At 39.7% G+C, this 12942-nt stretch overlaps 1 protein-coding gene across 2 annotated transcripts in view; it reads right to left on the reverse strand.

The window, feature by feature from the left end:
• Window positions 1-4803: 4803 nt before the first annotated feature.
• The window catches only part of TEAD1 (TEA domain transcription factor 1), a 269285-nt gene continuing 261146 nt past the window's right edge, over window positions 4804-12942 (reverse strand). For both annotated transcript variants that reach the window (XM_058446633.1, XM_032166581.2), the window contains one exon: window positions 4804-12526. In XM_058446633.1, the coding sequence (XP_058302616.1) occupies window positions 12413-12526 (114 nt within the window). In that variant the 3' untranslated portion in view covers window positions 4804-12412. The remainder of the gene's footprint in view (window positions 12527-12942) is intronic.

Here is a 12942-nt window from a genome sequence, read left to right on the forward strand (position 1 = left end):
ACTTTTATTACTTTTTATACTTCTATTAATCTTTATATGACCTGTAGGAATGCTCGTATTTTCATTCTTATCATTTTGGTTCTTTCAGTCTTGCCAGGGTTTTATATATTTTATGAGTATTTTTGAAGAACCAACTGCTGACTTTGTTGATCTCCATTGTGTTTTCTACTTCCAAGGTTGCTCTTACCCTTAGTAGTTCCTTTTTTTTTTTTTTTTTTTTTTTGGTGTTCATTTTGTTATTGTTTAACTTCATGTATTGAATGACTCATTTTTAGTCTCTCTTTTCTAATATGCACATTTCTAAGCAGGTCTGCCTATATGCTCTCTAAATACTGCTCCAGCTGCATTCCACATATTTTAATAGGATTTGACAGTTTTAAATAATTTCCATGACTTTTTCCTATGACTAATTAGAAATGTTTATTAATTCTCAAATGCATGGAGCTTTCCTAAAGATGCCTTTTATACTGATTTCGATCTTAAATCCATTGTGGTCAGAGAATACTGCGTGTATTGTAGCAATCCTTTGAATACATTGAGACTTGCTTAATTTGCAAGTACAGGTTTTCATTTTTCCATATGTGATTGGAAAAATATTAATTTGACAATTTGGGGATATAGTATACACACAGTACACACAAACATATATGTATTTTCAGTACTTCAAAATTTCTATATATTTCCTGGTATTTGTCTGCTTGCTTCATTAATTACTGAGAGATGTATGATTTTGAGTTGTACTTTCTTTTGTTGCTCTCTCATTTTTCTTTCATATCCTTATGGCAATTGTATTAAGTGCATACCAGTTTAAAATTATTTCACCTTCATGAATGTAACCTTTTATTACACAGTGATATTTTCTATTAATGCTCCTAAATAAACTTTGCACTTGAGTCCTTTTTTAGGGTCTGCTTCTTGGGGGAACCTAAACTACGACAGTTCATCTCCCCGGTATGTTGTAGCACCACAATAGCTAAGACTCCCACCTGTGGTAAATTGGTATTGGGCCCATGAAGAAGGGGATACACTCACTTACGTAATCTCTAGAATGATAGAGAGATGGGGGTGGTGTTAATTATAAGGATTGTGGAATAGGTTGGTTGCTGCTAACTGCAATCAGTGCAATGATGGAAGGCAACATCAGGCTCAACTCAGGGCATGGTGTCAAAGGACTCCCTGGCATTTAAAGTGATCCTCAGCTCATGCAGCTAGAGGACAGACTGTGCTAAAAACCAAGCTAGAAGTTACAAATAATACTGAATTGACAGCCCTCACAAGTATCCTGTTAAAGTCAGGCACTAATAGTTAAGGAGTGGGACCCTAAACATGGGGTGGGAACATCTGGATAGAAATGCTGAGAACTCCGAACCTCATGTACTTCTGAACCCTCTGGGTCAGCAGTCCACTCCCTCCTGGAGATGGGTAACAGGCTTCCTTGCTTGGAGACCATGTCAAGGCCTCAACTGAAATGAATGCCCCCCAAGATGAAGTGTTGCCTCCTCCAAGGCCTGCCCCACCTCCTGTCGTTGCTTCTAGACCAATTACTAGGGTAAAGCCTCAGCACGGTCCAGCTGGGGAAGTCGGGTCCTTGCTTCAGGAGGAGAGGGATCATCAAGACAGCTGCAGGATTTGGCTACTCTTCTCAGCAGGAATTGGGAAAACATGCCTCGGAATGAATCTTGAGGACATGAGACTAGACTAGATTAGGGATGGTTTATCAGTATGTGGGATACTGTTTTACAATTCAGGATTTAACATCCCAGCAGAAACCTGAAGCTGATATTAACGTGCTGCTGGATAGCTCCTTGAAGTCTGGAGGAAATGATGGTCTACGGTAAATGAGGTGGAGATGCTAGAACTGCCCTGCAGAACAGAGGCAGGGCTCAGAAAGTTCAAAGTGGCAATGCTCCTGAGATGGATTTGTAATTTATGACCAGGACACCCACTACCTATGTGCCAAAGACATTTCCTTCATTAAAACCAGAGTGAATGCACTAGTGAGTGGGCTGTGCTGTTGGGAAACTCTGTAGTGGTTTGAAGAACACAGTTGAAAGTTTTCCCTTGTGTGAATGGATGATAGGAGTCTGGAACAGCAGAGCTCAGGTGACAGCACTTAGCTGTCAGAGGCAAGGTAGTTATTACCATAATAGGTAGCAGGAAATGGCAAACAAGGATGCAACCCCACAGGGATCTGTGGAGATGGCAAGATAGGGATAAGGTGGATGGGCTGCTTAACTGTTCTAATAATAAAATATTAAGATCAGGAGAGATTTCAGCTGCTGCAGCAAACATATATATATATATATAAAATCACCATTCCTCACTCATCCTTTCAGGATCTAAGCCTATTCTCAGACCCACAGACCACCGATCAAAGGAGAGGCTGGGGCACTTAAGAATGATACTAGGATGCCACATGAGGGTATTAAAGGGATCTTTAACCATTTGCCAGTGTCTATACACTGAAAAAATGGAATCATGAGTATCTTTTTTAGGACTACTGGATGTAGAACCTTGCTTTTTGGCTTAAGACGGGATTTGGCAATTTTTTTCTGTAAAGGCACTATTTTAGGTAAATAAAGTAATATTTAGGTAAATATTTAGGTAAATAAAGTAATATTTAGGTAAATAAAGTAACTATTTTAGGTTTTGTGAGCTATAGGATCTTTTTGCAACAAATCCACTGTGCCATTGTCATGTGAAAGCAGCCACAGACAGTAAGAAATGGCTGTGTTCCAATAAAACTTCACTTAAAAAATAGGCAATGGGCAAGATTTGGCCCATGGGCCGTAGTTTCCTGGCCTTTGGCCTTGGACATGATCAATTTTTGTAACAATTCTGTATGCACTTGAAAATAATGTAGTCTCCAATTTCGGGGTTACTTTGTATTTTGTATTAGAACAGCACATTAAATCATGCTGTTCAAATTCTTACATTTTGGGGGTCTATCTGTAAGAAACTGAATGAGTTTGTTTAAAAAAACTCCCACTATGGTCATTTGTCAAATTTTGCTTTATATAATTTGAAGCTACGTTATTAGGTGCCTACAAGTTTAACATCTTTATTCTTCCTGGTTAAATGAAACCTGTGTCTTCTTGAAGTAATCTTCATTAACTCTAGTAGTAATTTTTGCCTCGAGCTATACTAGTTTGAGGTTAATAGAGCTACATCAGCTTTATTTTGGTGTTTTGATAGTATACATTTTTCATTCTTTACTTTCAATCATTCTGTGCCTTTATATTTTAGTTAGTTCCTTATTAATAGCACAGGGCACAAATTAAAAATCTGAGCTTCTTGGAAATCTAAGCAAGTGGGAAAATATTTGCTGAAAAGATGCAGTCAGGTAATCAGCAGCCTACCTGCTACTTGTGATAACCTACTTAAAATCAGGTGCATGGGGCATTATGGGGCATCAAACAGGACAAGGGAGGCTTTGAAGGCAATTTTACCCACTAACACCTCAGAGGCTTACACATTATTGGAATTTTATCAGTTGCTCACACTGATTACTTTATAACTATATGGCTTCCTATAAGTAGTAGCTATTTATATTAGTGCCCTGAAGCAATAAGGCATGAAGAATTCAATAGTACCCTGCAACATATTTGTACCCTGAAGCAGTAAGGCAGGAAGAAATGACTAGGGGTTTCCAGCAAAGTTGCTTGTTCCTTGATCACACCAGAACCTTCCTCTTTGCTCCTCTAGTCTCTTTACTCAATGATGTTGGTTTACCTAGCGGGTCACTCTCTGCTGAACTCAAGGTGACTGGAACCCTAGGCACTAACAAAGGATGTTTTTGAGGTATTAAAGTACCTTATTTTAGAGGAGGAGGTAGAAAGGTGTCATGAGTGGCCGCACCAGAACTGCAAGGAAGGAGGTGCTGTCACCTCTAAATTCTTGCCACTTACCAGCTTGTATGACCTTAACAAGGGCCTCTACCATCTCTAAGCCTTCAATTTCCTTATTGAAAAATTAGAAATGATTCCACTTTTCAAGAGTATTTGGGCTAAAGAAAATGGTGAAGATGCTTGGCATAGGACTTCAACAAAATGCTAAATCATTTCCTTCCCTCTGCTCTGAGCAATTCACTGGACCGTGGCATTCCTTTCAAATGGTGGCTTGCTGAAAATCACCCCTTTTCAAAGGGGCAGGCAAGTTATTTCTCTGTTCATGCTCCCCTCCAGAGCATGCTTTGCCTCAGACTTCAAGGAAATAAGGAGAAGCAAGACCCTCTGAGATCTAGTTCACACAAATGAAGGATCCCGAGGTACGTTTGAGTCTCATTGTCAGAAGTCCAAGATAATCATCGTTGAAGAAAGTTCTTTGCCCCCAAGCCAGATTTCTCCTCTAGTCTTGAGCTGCTTCCACAGTGCAGTGAGCCAAGATGCATGAACCCCATGGTGATGCTGAGGACAGGGGTTGGGAGGAGTTATAGCTCAATGTGCAATCCCACTCCTGAGAATTTAAGTACTGTGTAGGAAACAGCCATGCTGTATTTATCTCTGTACCCCATCCTCTGCTCTATCCCTCATTCCTGGCATGTGCCCAACAAGTTGGGTTAACAGCAACAAAAAAACACTCAATGGTTGGGCTGGTGTGCTAAGGCCCATGGGACTTGGCTTCTCAGGGTAAGTCTGGGATCGACAGACAAGCCACTCTGCAAAACTTATGTCAATTTTAATGAAGCACTAAAGAGTGAGATAGGCAAGTGGATTGATTGACTTGTGGCTATTTTTTAAGAAACCCTGTTAGATATAACACCTAAAGTTCCAATTATCAAGCTTGGTAGACACCTTCAAAAGGATGAAAGCTGCAACCTCCTTTACTCTGTCTTTCATATCATCACTCACAATACATAAAGCACATTTCATTCCTAACAACATACACTTTTGCAGATAAAAAAGGTGACCCACACTTTCATTTTCTTTATTTTTCATTGATACCGTATGAATACAAAGTTTCTAGAAAGCTACAAAATGTCTACCACTTTATCAAGAAGGCATCAAAATGTGTCACTTTGCAAAGACATGAAAACACCTGCAGGAACTGACACAAAAATAGCATTTTTAGAGTGATGAAATAATTGCACTTAACTGTCATGGGTATTAAAGTTATCACACATATGTACCGCAAAAGCTAGAATACATTTTTTTTTTTTTTACAAAGCACTTTATAAAAAAATTCTCTGCACACAAATCCTATAATTTTCATATAACTATCATACTAAAGATAAATTCACTTTAAAGCCAACACTTAGAACATTTTAAAACAAAAAGGTACCAGTACCTAAACACAGACGTTAACAAATACACGAATACTGTACTGCCAAGAGGTTTAATCAAATGCCTTTTGAAAGTTTCTGCAAATAGGTTAAGAAAACATGTGTGAGAATTTGCCCACGCCCACCCCCATCTCTCCAATCTACCCAAGAGGAACCCAGTTACCCGAAGGCAGGTTCCACAGCCCCACTCCCAGCAGCAGTACAATATCAAAGGAACCACTGACCAGATGAAACGCTTACATCACAAGCCCATTTTATACACATGACACAAAGACACAGACTGTGAGAATCCCATTAAGTCATTTAGAATGTGAACAAACACACGTGGCAAAAACCGATTTACATAAAATTTAAGTGTATTATTAAAGAATTAAAGGCTATTCAGGTTTCTTTTTTAAATGTTACAAATTTTTTTTTTTGTCATTTTCAGGCACATACTGTTTTTGTTTTTACTTTTTTTTTTTCCTTGTCTGCAGTCACGAGCCTATTGAAAAAGGCCTACAGAAGTAAATCTTTCAAGGAGGTAATAGGGAGATTTTTTTTTTTTTTAAAGAAGTGCAGTTGATATCTAATTTACACAGTGAAACTAATGACAGAAAATAACTAATGAAAAAAATCAGAGACTGGTTTCCAATTGATTGACACCTAGATCTGTCAGCCTCTCTTAGAGAAAGGGGAAGGAGAAAAAATATCTCATCATGGAAGGCAGATAAAACAGTCCACCTGACAGAGGTGGAATCTGATGGAATCTGACCCCATTTCATGATAAACGAGAGGAAACATAAATGCCATCTCAAATACTAAAGCGATGTAGTGTAGCATGAGTGACTCAATGCAAATTCACAGAGTAAAAGAAGTTACGGCTTAGGAAGCAGGACATTAAATACAAATATTTCATCTTATTTAATGGTGCATGACTTCAGTGAAACTACCCTTTGCAATGCAATAAATTTTAAACACAAACCTTCATTCTTAACGATATAAGCAACGACTTTTAAGAGAGAAAACTATTGTCAAACAAAGCACAGTAACAGTTGAAAAGAGAAGCAGGAAAACAAGCATTTGACTAATTTCTTCCACACTGTGGTATAGTGCTGGCTGGGAGGAGTTGAGAATTCCAGCAGCTAACTATAACTTAGGTTGAGTACATTTTCTTTTCATTTGATAGTTTTTGTTTGTTTGCACAAATTTCCATAAATACAACTTGGAGTGGATAAGAATCACTCCTAAAATTTCAGAGCCCAGAGAGGATATTCTTAAAGACACCAGGTAGAGACACACAGAACATATGTATTAAGAGTTTAGAGGCTAATTTTCAAAGATGTCTGATGTTATTTTTACATCTATATTAGCAAAGAAAATCTTTTTTTCCTGGTTTCTTTTTGGCTGGTGTTTGGCCTTCTTGTCCTTTTCACTCATCTTCCTTACCTCTATCAGCTTTCCCAATTTCTACAAGGTTTGGATAAAAGCCAACAAAGACTTTAAAGAGTTGCCCCTTTGAGGGCTGGTACATTCTTTGAAAATGCCAAATTGTGAATGGTGCTCTTTGGAAGTTTCTCGTAGCACATACATACACAATACTCGGAGTCAACATGTTTGCCCTAAGAAGAACACTTCAATTGTAACGACCCTAACTCACTTTTGTTTTGTTCTGCACTGTCGTCTCAGTTTGAGGCTTCCAACTTTCAAAATGGTATCATTGTGTAAACCAGATAAGTGCGCACTGTCATTTGAATGGAAAAGAAAGTCTCCACAGAGACTGAACACGAACACAAGGAGGAGGAGAAAGCTGTAGTATCTGTCCACCGGCCGAGATTCTGTTGTTTGTGCGGAAGTCCCCTCATCCGGACGCAGGGCTGGGTGATGAGGTGAAATGACACACTAGGTCACTGGCACACACAAACACAACAGTTTCTGGGGTCCTTCCGCTGAAGTGTGCTATGGATGTTGGGAGGCCCCCACTGGCAGACAGACTAGCAGCAGGCGGGGACCACGTCGTGCTCTTGTGAACAGAGGCCTGTGGTTGGTTACTCATCCTGGTAAACCAAAGGCATTACGGTGATCTCAAAATATTTTTGGTCTCTCTACAAATTATCGTTATTATGGCAGCACTTTTCTAAGCTGGAATCTCAAACCAAAGGCACTTTCATGCTAGAGTGCAGAAGATTCACAAATAGCTAAGTATTTGGTCATGAATTTAAAAGGCAACATTAAAAAGTACAATTTGCTTTTCATAGTAAACTATGAAGTTGCAACCTTTTGTTTTGGTATATACATTTGAGAGTGTGGTGAAAGAACTGACTTGTGTCCAGTTTCGGATTTTAGACCAGTCAGTTTCCTATAGAACTGGAGAAAAAATGGGCTTACAAAACAAAACTGAAGACAATTTTTGCTTGTTTTGTTTCCAATATTGGGCCAATTCGTAAATGAACATTAGGAATCGGTGTAAGAAAAGGCTGGCGGCATGACTAAGGTATTACTAAGGCACTGCTTACGGGAACACTTTGGCAGCTCTGAATTGAAAACTTCCTACAAAAGTAACAGTAGTAAGAGAAATGCTTCCAGCTTACAAAAGGGCTCACAGTTCCGAGGCAGCCTTTTGCACTGCATACCCTACATGCAACATCTTAAAGATTTAAGGCTTTTCAGAAATGCCATGTGCAGGGCTTTGCCACAGAAACACCAACATAAAGAAATAAGCAATGCAGACATATCCTCCTAATGTCACAGGTGTGAACACTGACAAACAGAATTAGTTCTACTCTTCGTTAGTTCAGGTATAGTGTACCAGAGCATATACAAAATTATACAAATTAATATGTACCTGGTTTGTAAAACTGACTGTCATCTCAGATGATTTAAATAATTTATAGTTGCACAAAAACAACTGCTAAAGCCACCATAGTACTGAAACCTTAAGAAGACCTGGGTTTAAAAGTCATTCGGGGACTTTTGACACCAAGTACTTGGAACGAGGGCTGTTTTTTGGCTGGTCTGAGTGCAGGACTTTGCTGCTAGGATGCTTACCAAATAGAAATTTGACTCAGAGCCTGTGGCTGGGGAATTGTCCTCAGGAAGTAAAATGGCTCGCCAGCTTTCCCACCTGCTTGTGGATGCCTCAGATAGTAACGGTCACACAGGACACTTCAGTGTGGGAAGCAGCATCCGGTGAGGCTGTGCTCTGGCACAGGGGGATCCTGAATCTCCCCATCTCTTCTAAGCTGACCTGTCCACCCATTCTGAGGGATTAAGCTTAGAGCACCAAAGAACAGCAGCCTCCCCCAGGAGAGGCCAGGGACCAAAGTGGCAGGAACCCTAGACAAGTCTCTCCCTTTTTCTGTCACTAACCAGCTGGGTGACTCTAAACATGTCACCTCCCCTCTGGCCTCAACTTTCTCATCGACAAAATGAAGGAGAGTAGACTGTGCTTTCAGCTCAAGACAGAAAATTTATCTAAGCCCTCTTCTGGTACCAATCCCTCCATCCATCTCTAAAGGTGAAATGTTCCAGAGGTTTCAATAAATTTACAAAATAGCATTGATTGTAAGGCAGAAACTAGAAGAAGCCCAGAGGAAATATGCTGAAATAAGTAAAGGTTTGATAATGAGACCCATGAGAAATAATGAAAATTGCTGAGACTTTTTTTTAACCCCAGTAAACTAAGGGATGAAGGTCAAATCAGAAACACTCTTTAAACAGATGTGAGTTGATTAAAGGGATGATGGTGACCAGCTGTTCCCAACTTCCCCAGTGCTGAGTGAAAGAATACTTGTAGCAAGAGAGAAATCGTTGTGAAACAGAAGTTTTGAAACAGGAAGAAATGTGGACACAATGTCACCTGCCTCTTGCAAGGCTCTAGGAGAGATGCTTTCAGGGGGTAAAATGAAAGGGAAAACAATTTCAAATGTGGTCATTGTGACCTGTAACATCTTGGGCAACAGGTCTTGACTGGGGATCATTTTGCACCCGGTGGGATATTTGGCAATGTCTGGAGACATGCTGGGTGGGGAAGAGGTGCTAGTGGTACTACTGGGTAGAGGCCAGGGATATTAGTAAATCTCCTACAGTGCAAAGGACAGCTCTGCAGAACAAAGAATTACCCAGTCCAAAATGTCAACAGTGTCAAGGTTGAGAAACCCTGGTCTCAGGTAGTTTGGGCCATTCTGGGGTTCTAGAACATGTGTGAAGAAGTCTTTGTTTTATTCTCAACCTCTATGATGGAAATGAATGCCCAGAGACCAGAGGCCCATTCTGCAGCTCCTCCCTGTTTAGCTGTGGAAAACTGGCCTCTAAACTCTGCAGTGACAACACAAGACGGCCGTGAAGCAAGCCTGCCACCAGAGGGTCTCGAGGGGATACTGCACCTGGAAGAGAAGTGAGATGGGGCTCTGGGAAGGCTTCTTTATATGCTTTAGAAAGCTTTCATAACAAAGGGAGACTGCCATACAGAAGGAAGGACAAAAGACAGATTCCGATTAGATGTTGTGATGCCAATCTCACCCAAAGTCTAATCTGGGAGAGACAAAGAGAAGCCCACTGGGATGACTGGACCAGTGGTTAAGACAGGGAAAATACCTGTCCTGGAGAAAGCTTTAGAAAAACAAAACAAGAAGTAAACTTTTAAAAATCTTTAGAAATGTTGTAAGAGCAAGGAGTAAACCTCAAGGTCAATCACAGAAACCCAGAAAACTCAACTGCAAAGGCATTCTGAGCAAGAGGATGCAAGTGGTGAAGCACCAGGGGGTCCAGCTGACCCTGTGAGGTCAGCAGACTGGGCTGTGTCCGTCTCTGCGCCAAAAGAGTTGTCCTCTAGCTGTTCTTCTTGGGTCCCAGTATTTTTGTGCTTTGGAAAGGAAGTCCCAAGAGCCCTCCTGGCTGCACTGAAAAGTCCCATTCCTGGGTAGAATATGAACCAGACAGCTCTCCCATTGAAGTTCCAGGATAGCTTGGCTTTTAGCCATTTGTGCTCGGCTGGTCATATACTCCTGGTCCTGGGAGAGGATGGGGCTTCCCTTAAGGAAAGATGCAGGAAATAAAAGCGAAAGAAACATCCCTAAGAGGGGTGTTCAAAAGAAGTCACTGTAAATGTGACGACCGTGAAAGGGGACACCTGGGGCAATCCTTCACAGGCCAGCCTGGAATCAGGGAATCAACAGTAGTATGCTTATGAAGGGCAGAGGAGCACTGTCCCAACTGGTTTCTAGAAGGAATGGGCATTCCAAATGGGGACAGTTTTGCACTTTCTCCTCTGGTCTTCCCAATTTGGGAGAGGTCAGGCTTAAGTCAGTGTTTTGCTGTTTCCCACGAGCCAGCCACACCCTCGTGTTCGGGACCACAAGATGCTGACTGATGTAATAATACAGAAGCAAGGTCAAAGCAGGTGTTGAGACAGGGAAGGGGGTGTGTAAGTTAACTGGATGTGGTAGAACTAAGTTTTTTATTTTCTAGCTTGGTGGAAAAATCTTGACATGTTTTACAAGTTAAAAAACTTACTTCATGTTCTATTGTGTGCACATGTTCCTACCACTTATAAAAACATATTTCTTTGGGAAGTTGGAGGAGTACTCCCTGTTCTCTCCCCAGTGAAACACTTATGGGAAATACCTCAAAACATCTGGCCACATCAAACCAACTCTGCCTGGGCAATGCTCTGGAATACTTAGACTGGAAAGTTGAATCTCTCCTGGCAAAAGAGTCTCCCAAATGAGCCTATTTGAAAAGGTCAGAGATGGGTAGCTGGGCCTCTTAAACCTAAGTCAAACAAGTACTGTAACTTACTGAGAGAGGCTAAGGAAATGGATGTGCTTCGAGAGGATGTATCTAAGTCTACAGACACATTGAGATATACATACATATCAGCACCTAGCAAACTGAGTGACACTAAACAAGTGTTCACTAAATGTGTTGAGTAACTCTATATGTGCATTTGTATGTATGTATACACATACCTACACATATAGCCCTAGTTATAGCAGGTTAATATGCATATTGGGTCACTAGAAATAAAGAATGTATCCACAGGCTGGTGAGGATGCTTACAATTTTCTGGGGAGCAGAGATGCTAAAACTGATGAGCCTTTTACTTGTCTATTTGATGAAATTTTCTCCCAGCCACAGATTCTGTATACTTTGCATCTCACAGTGCAGTATTCAGTATTCATGCCAATTTAAAAATTTTGTTATTAAAATTCAGTGGTTCAAATATTTACTCATCTTAATAAAAAATTTGGTTGTCCATATAAAATATAACTGCACACACAAGACTATAAACATTGTAAGTTTAGATTTTTTTCAGTATGTATCTACTTATTGCAAAAAGAGCCATCTTTTCTTTTTCATTAAATAATCATCACATTAGTACAATACAATTTTATATTTTTTAAATATACTATATATGTTAAGGATAAGGGGTGAAGTTTTCTTCCTTTGTAATACCTGTTCAAGAGTTTAATGGATTAGGAGATTAGTGTTAACCTTGAGGAAAAAAGTACAAATTTGTCTCATTAGGACACTTCTACCAAGCATTTCTTAAGGCTATAGTTTAACATTTGGTTTCAAAAAGAAAAAAAAAGGTTTCATTTAAAAAATAATTTAGTGAATTACATTCTTTCATAACTTCCACCCTAATTAGTTACAAAGATAAGTCTAAAGATTCTTAGTTTTGTGTACTAATTTACATTTATATTTAAAGATTAATTTTACTTGTATCTTAAAACAAGAATTTTATGTTGGAAAAAAAGAGAACTAAATACATTTGTATAAAGGCTGTAAATGTCCCATGGCAAATGCTCTGTCTCAATATTTTCTACCACAATTAGAAACAGGGCTCTGCAGAGAGAGACTTGGGTTGTTCAGGTTCACCTTTCCCGAGGAATTGTGGGCTGCACATCTGAAGAACATAGAGAAACAACTCAATTTCTCTTTTTACAACTGTACCAGAACTTCACAGCTACAATGATAGTATGAACACATGAAAAAACAAGATTTAGAAAAGTCGGGGTGACCTCGGAGCCAGGGCACCACCCTGTGTGGTGAGGTTTACAGTCAGTCGTTCAATAATGGAGAGAGAGTGTGTGTGTGCACATATGTGTGTATGTATATACAGATATCTATATATATAAATAACCATGTTCAGTCCTTTACAAGCCTGTAAATATGATGTTGTGCTCCATGTTCACTATTTGAAACTTCAAACACACAGGCCATGCAGAGGAGAGTTTCTTGTGTATCCCTGTTTGTTACCACCTGTTAAGATAAAAAAAGGTATGTAAGCGTAATACCACACGGATGAAAACATATTCCATCTGTGTATGACTATGACTTAACTGGAGAAGAACGAGTCTTAAGTCCAACAGAGATTTGCTCAGCCTCACTCTGTGTCCTCTAACACAGATTCAGAACACTACAACTATGACCTGAAGCCCATCTAAACTTGGTTATCATAAGTAAGAAATACCTTCTAGATAGGGTCACTCATAATCTATGCCCAAGAAACGACCACAAAAATTAGTGCATTTGTGTTTTCGTTTTTTAGGGGGCTGATTTCTTTACAACAAAGAGAATTCTCTTTAATTCTGTCCCACAAGGCAATCATTTACTCTAGGAAATTGTCTTATTTTTTATCTGAATTTTTAAATTGACAAGTAATCATTCCAGCCCCT

The sequence above is a fragment of the Hylobates moloch genome, unplaced genomic scaffold, assembly GCF_009828535.3.
Source record: "Hylobates moloch isolate HMO894 unplaced genomic scaffold, HMol_V3 SCAFFOLD_11, whole genome shotgun sequence".
Classification (NCBI taxonomy): domain Eukaryota; kingdom Metazoa; phylum Chordata; class Mammalia; order Primates; family Hylobatidae; genus Hylobates; species Hylobates moloch.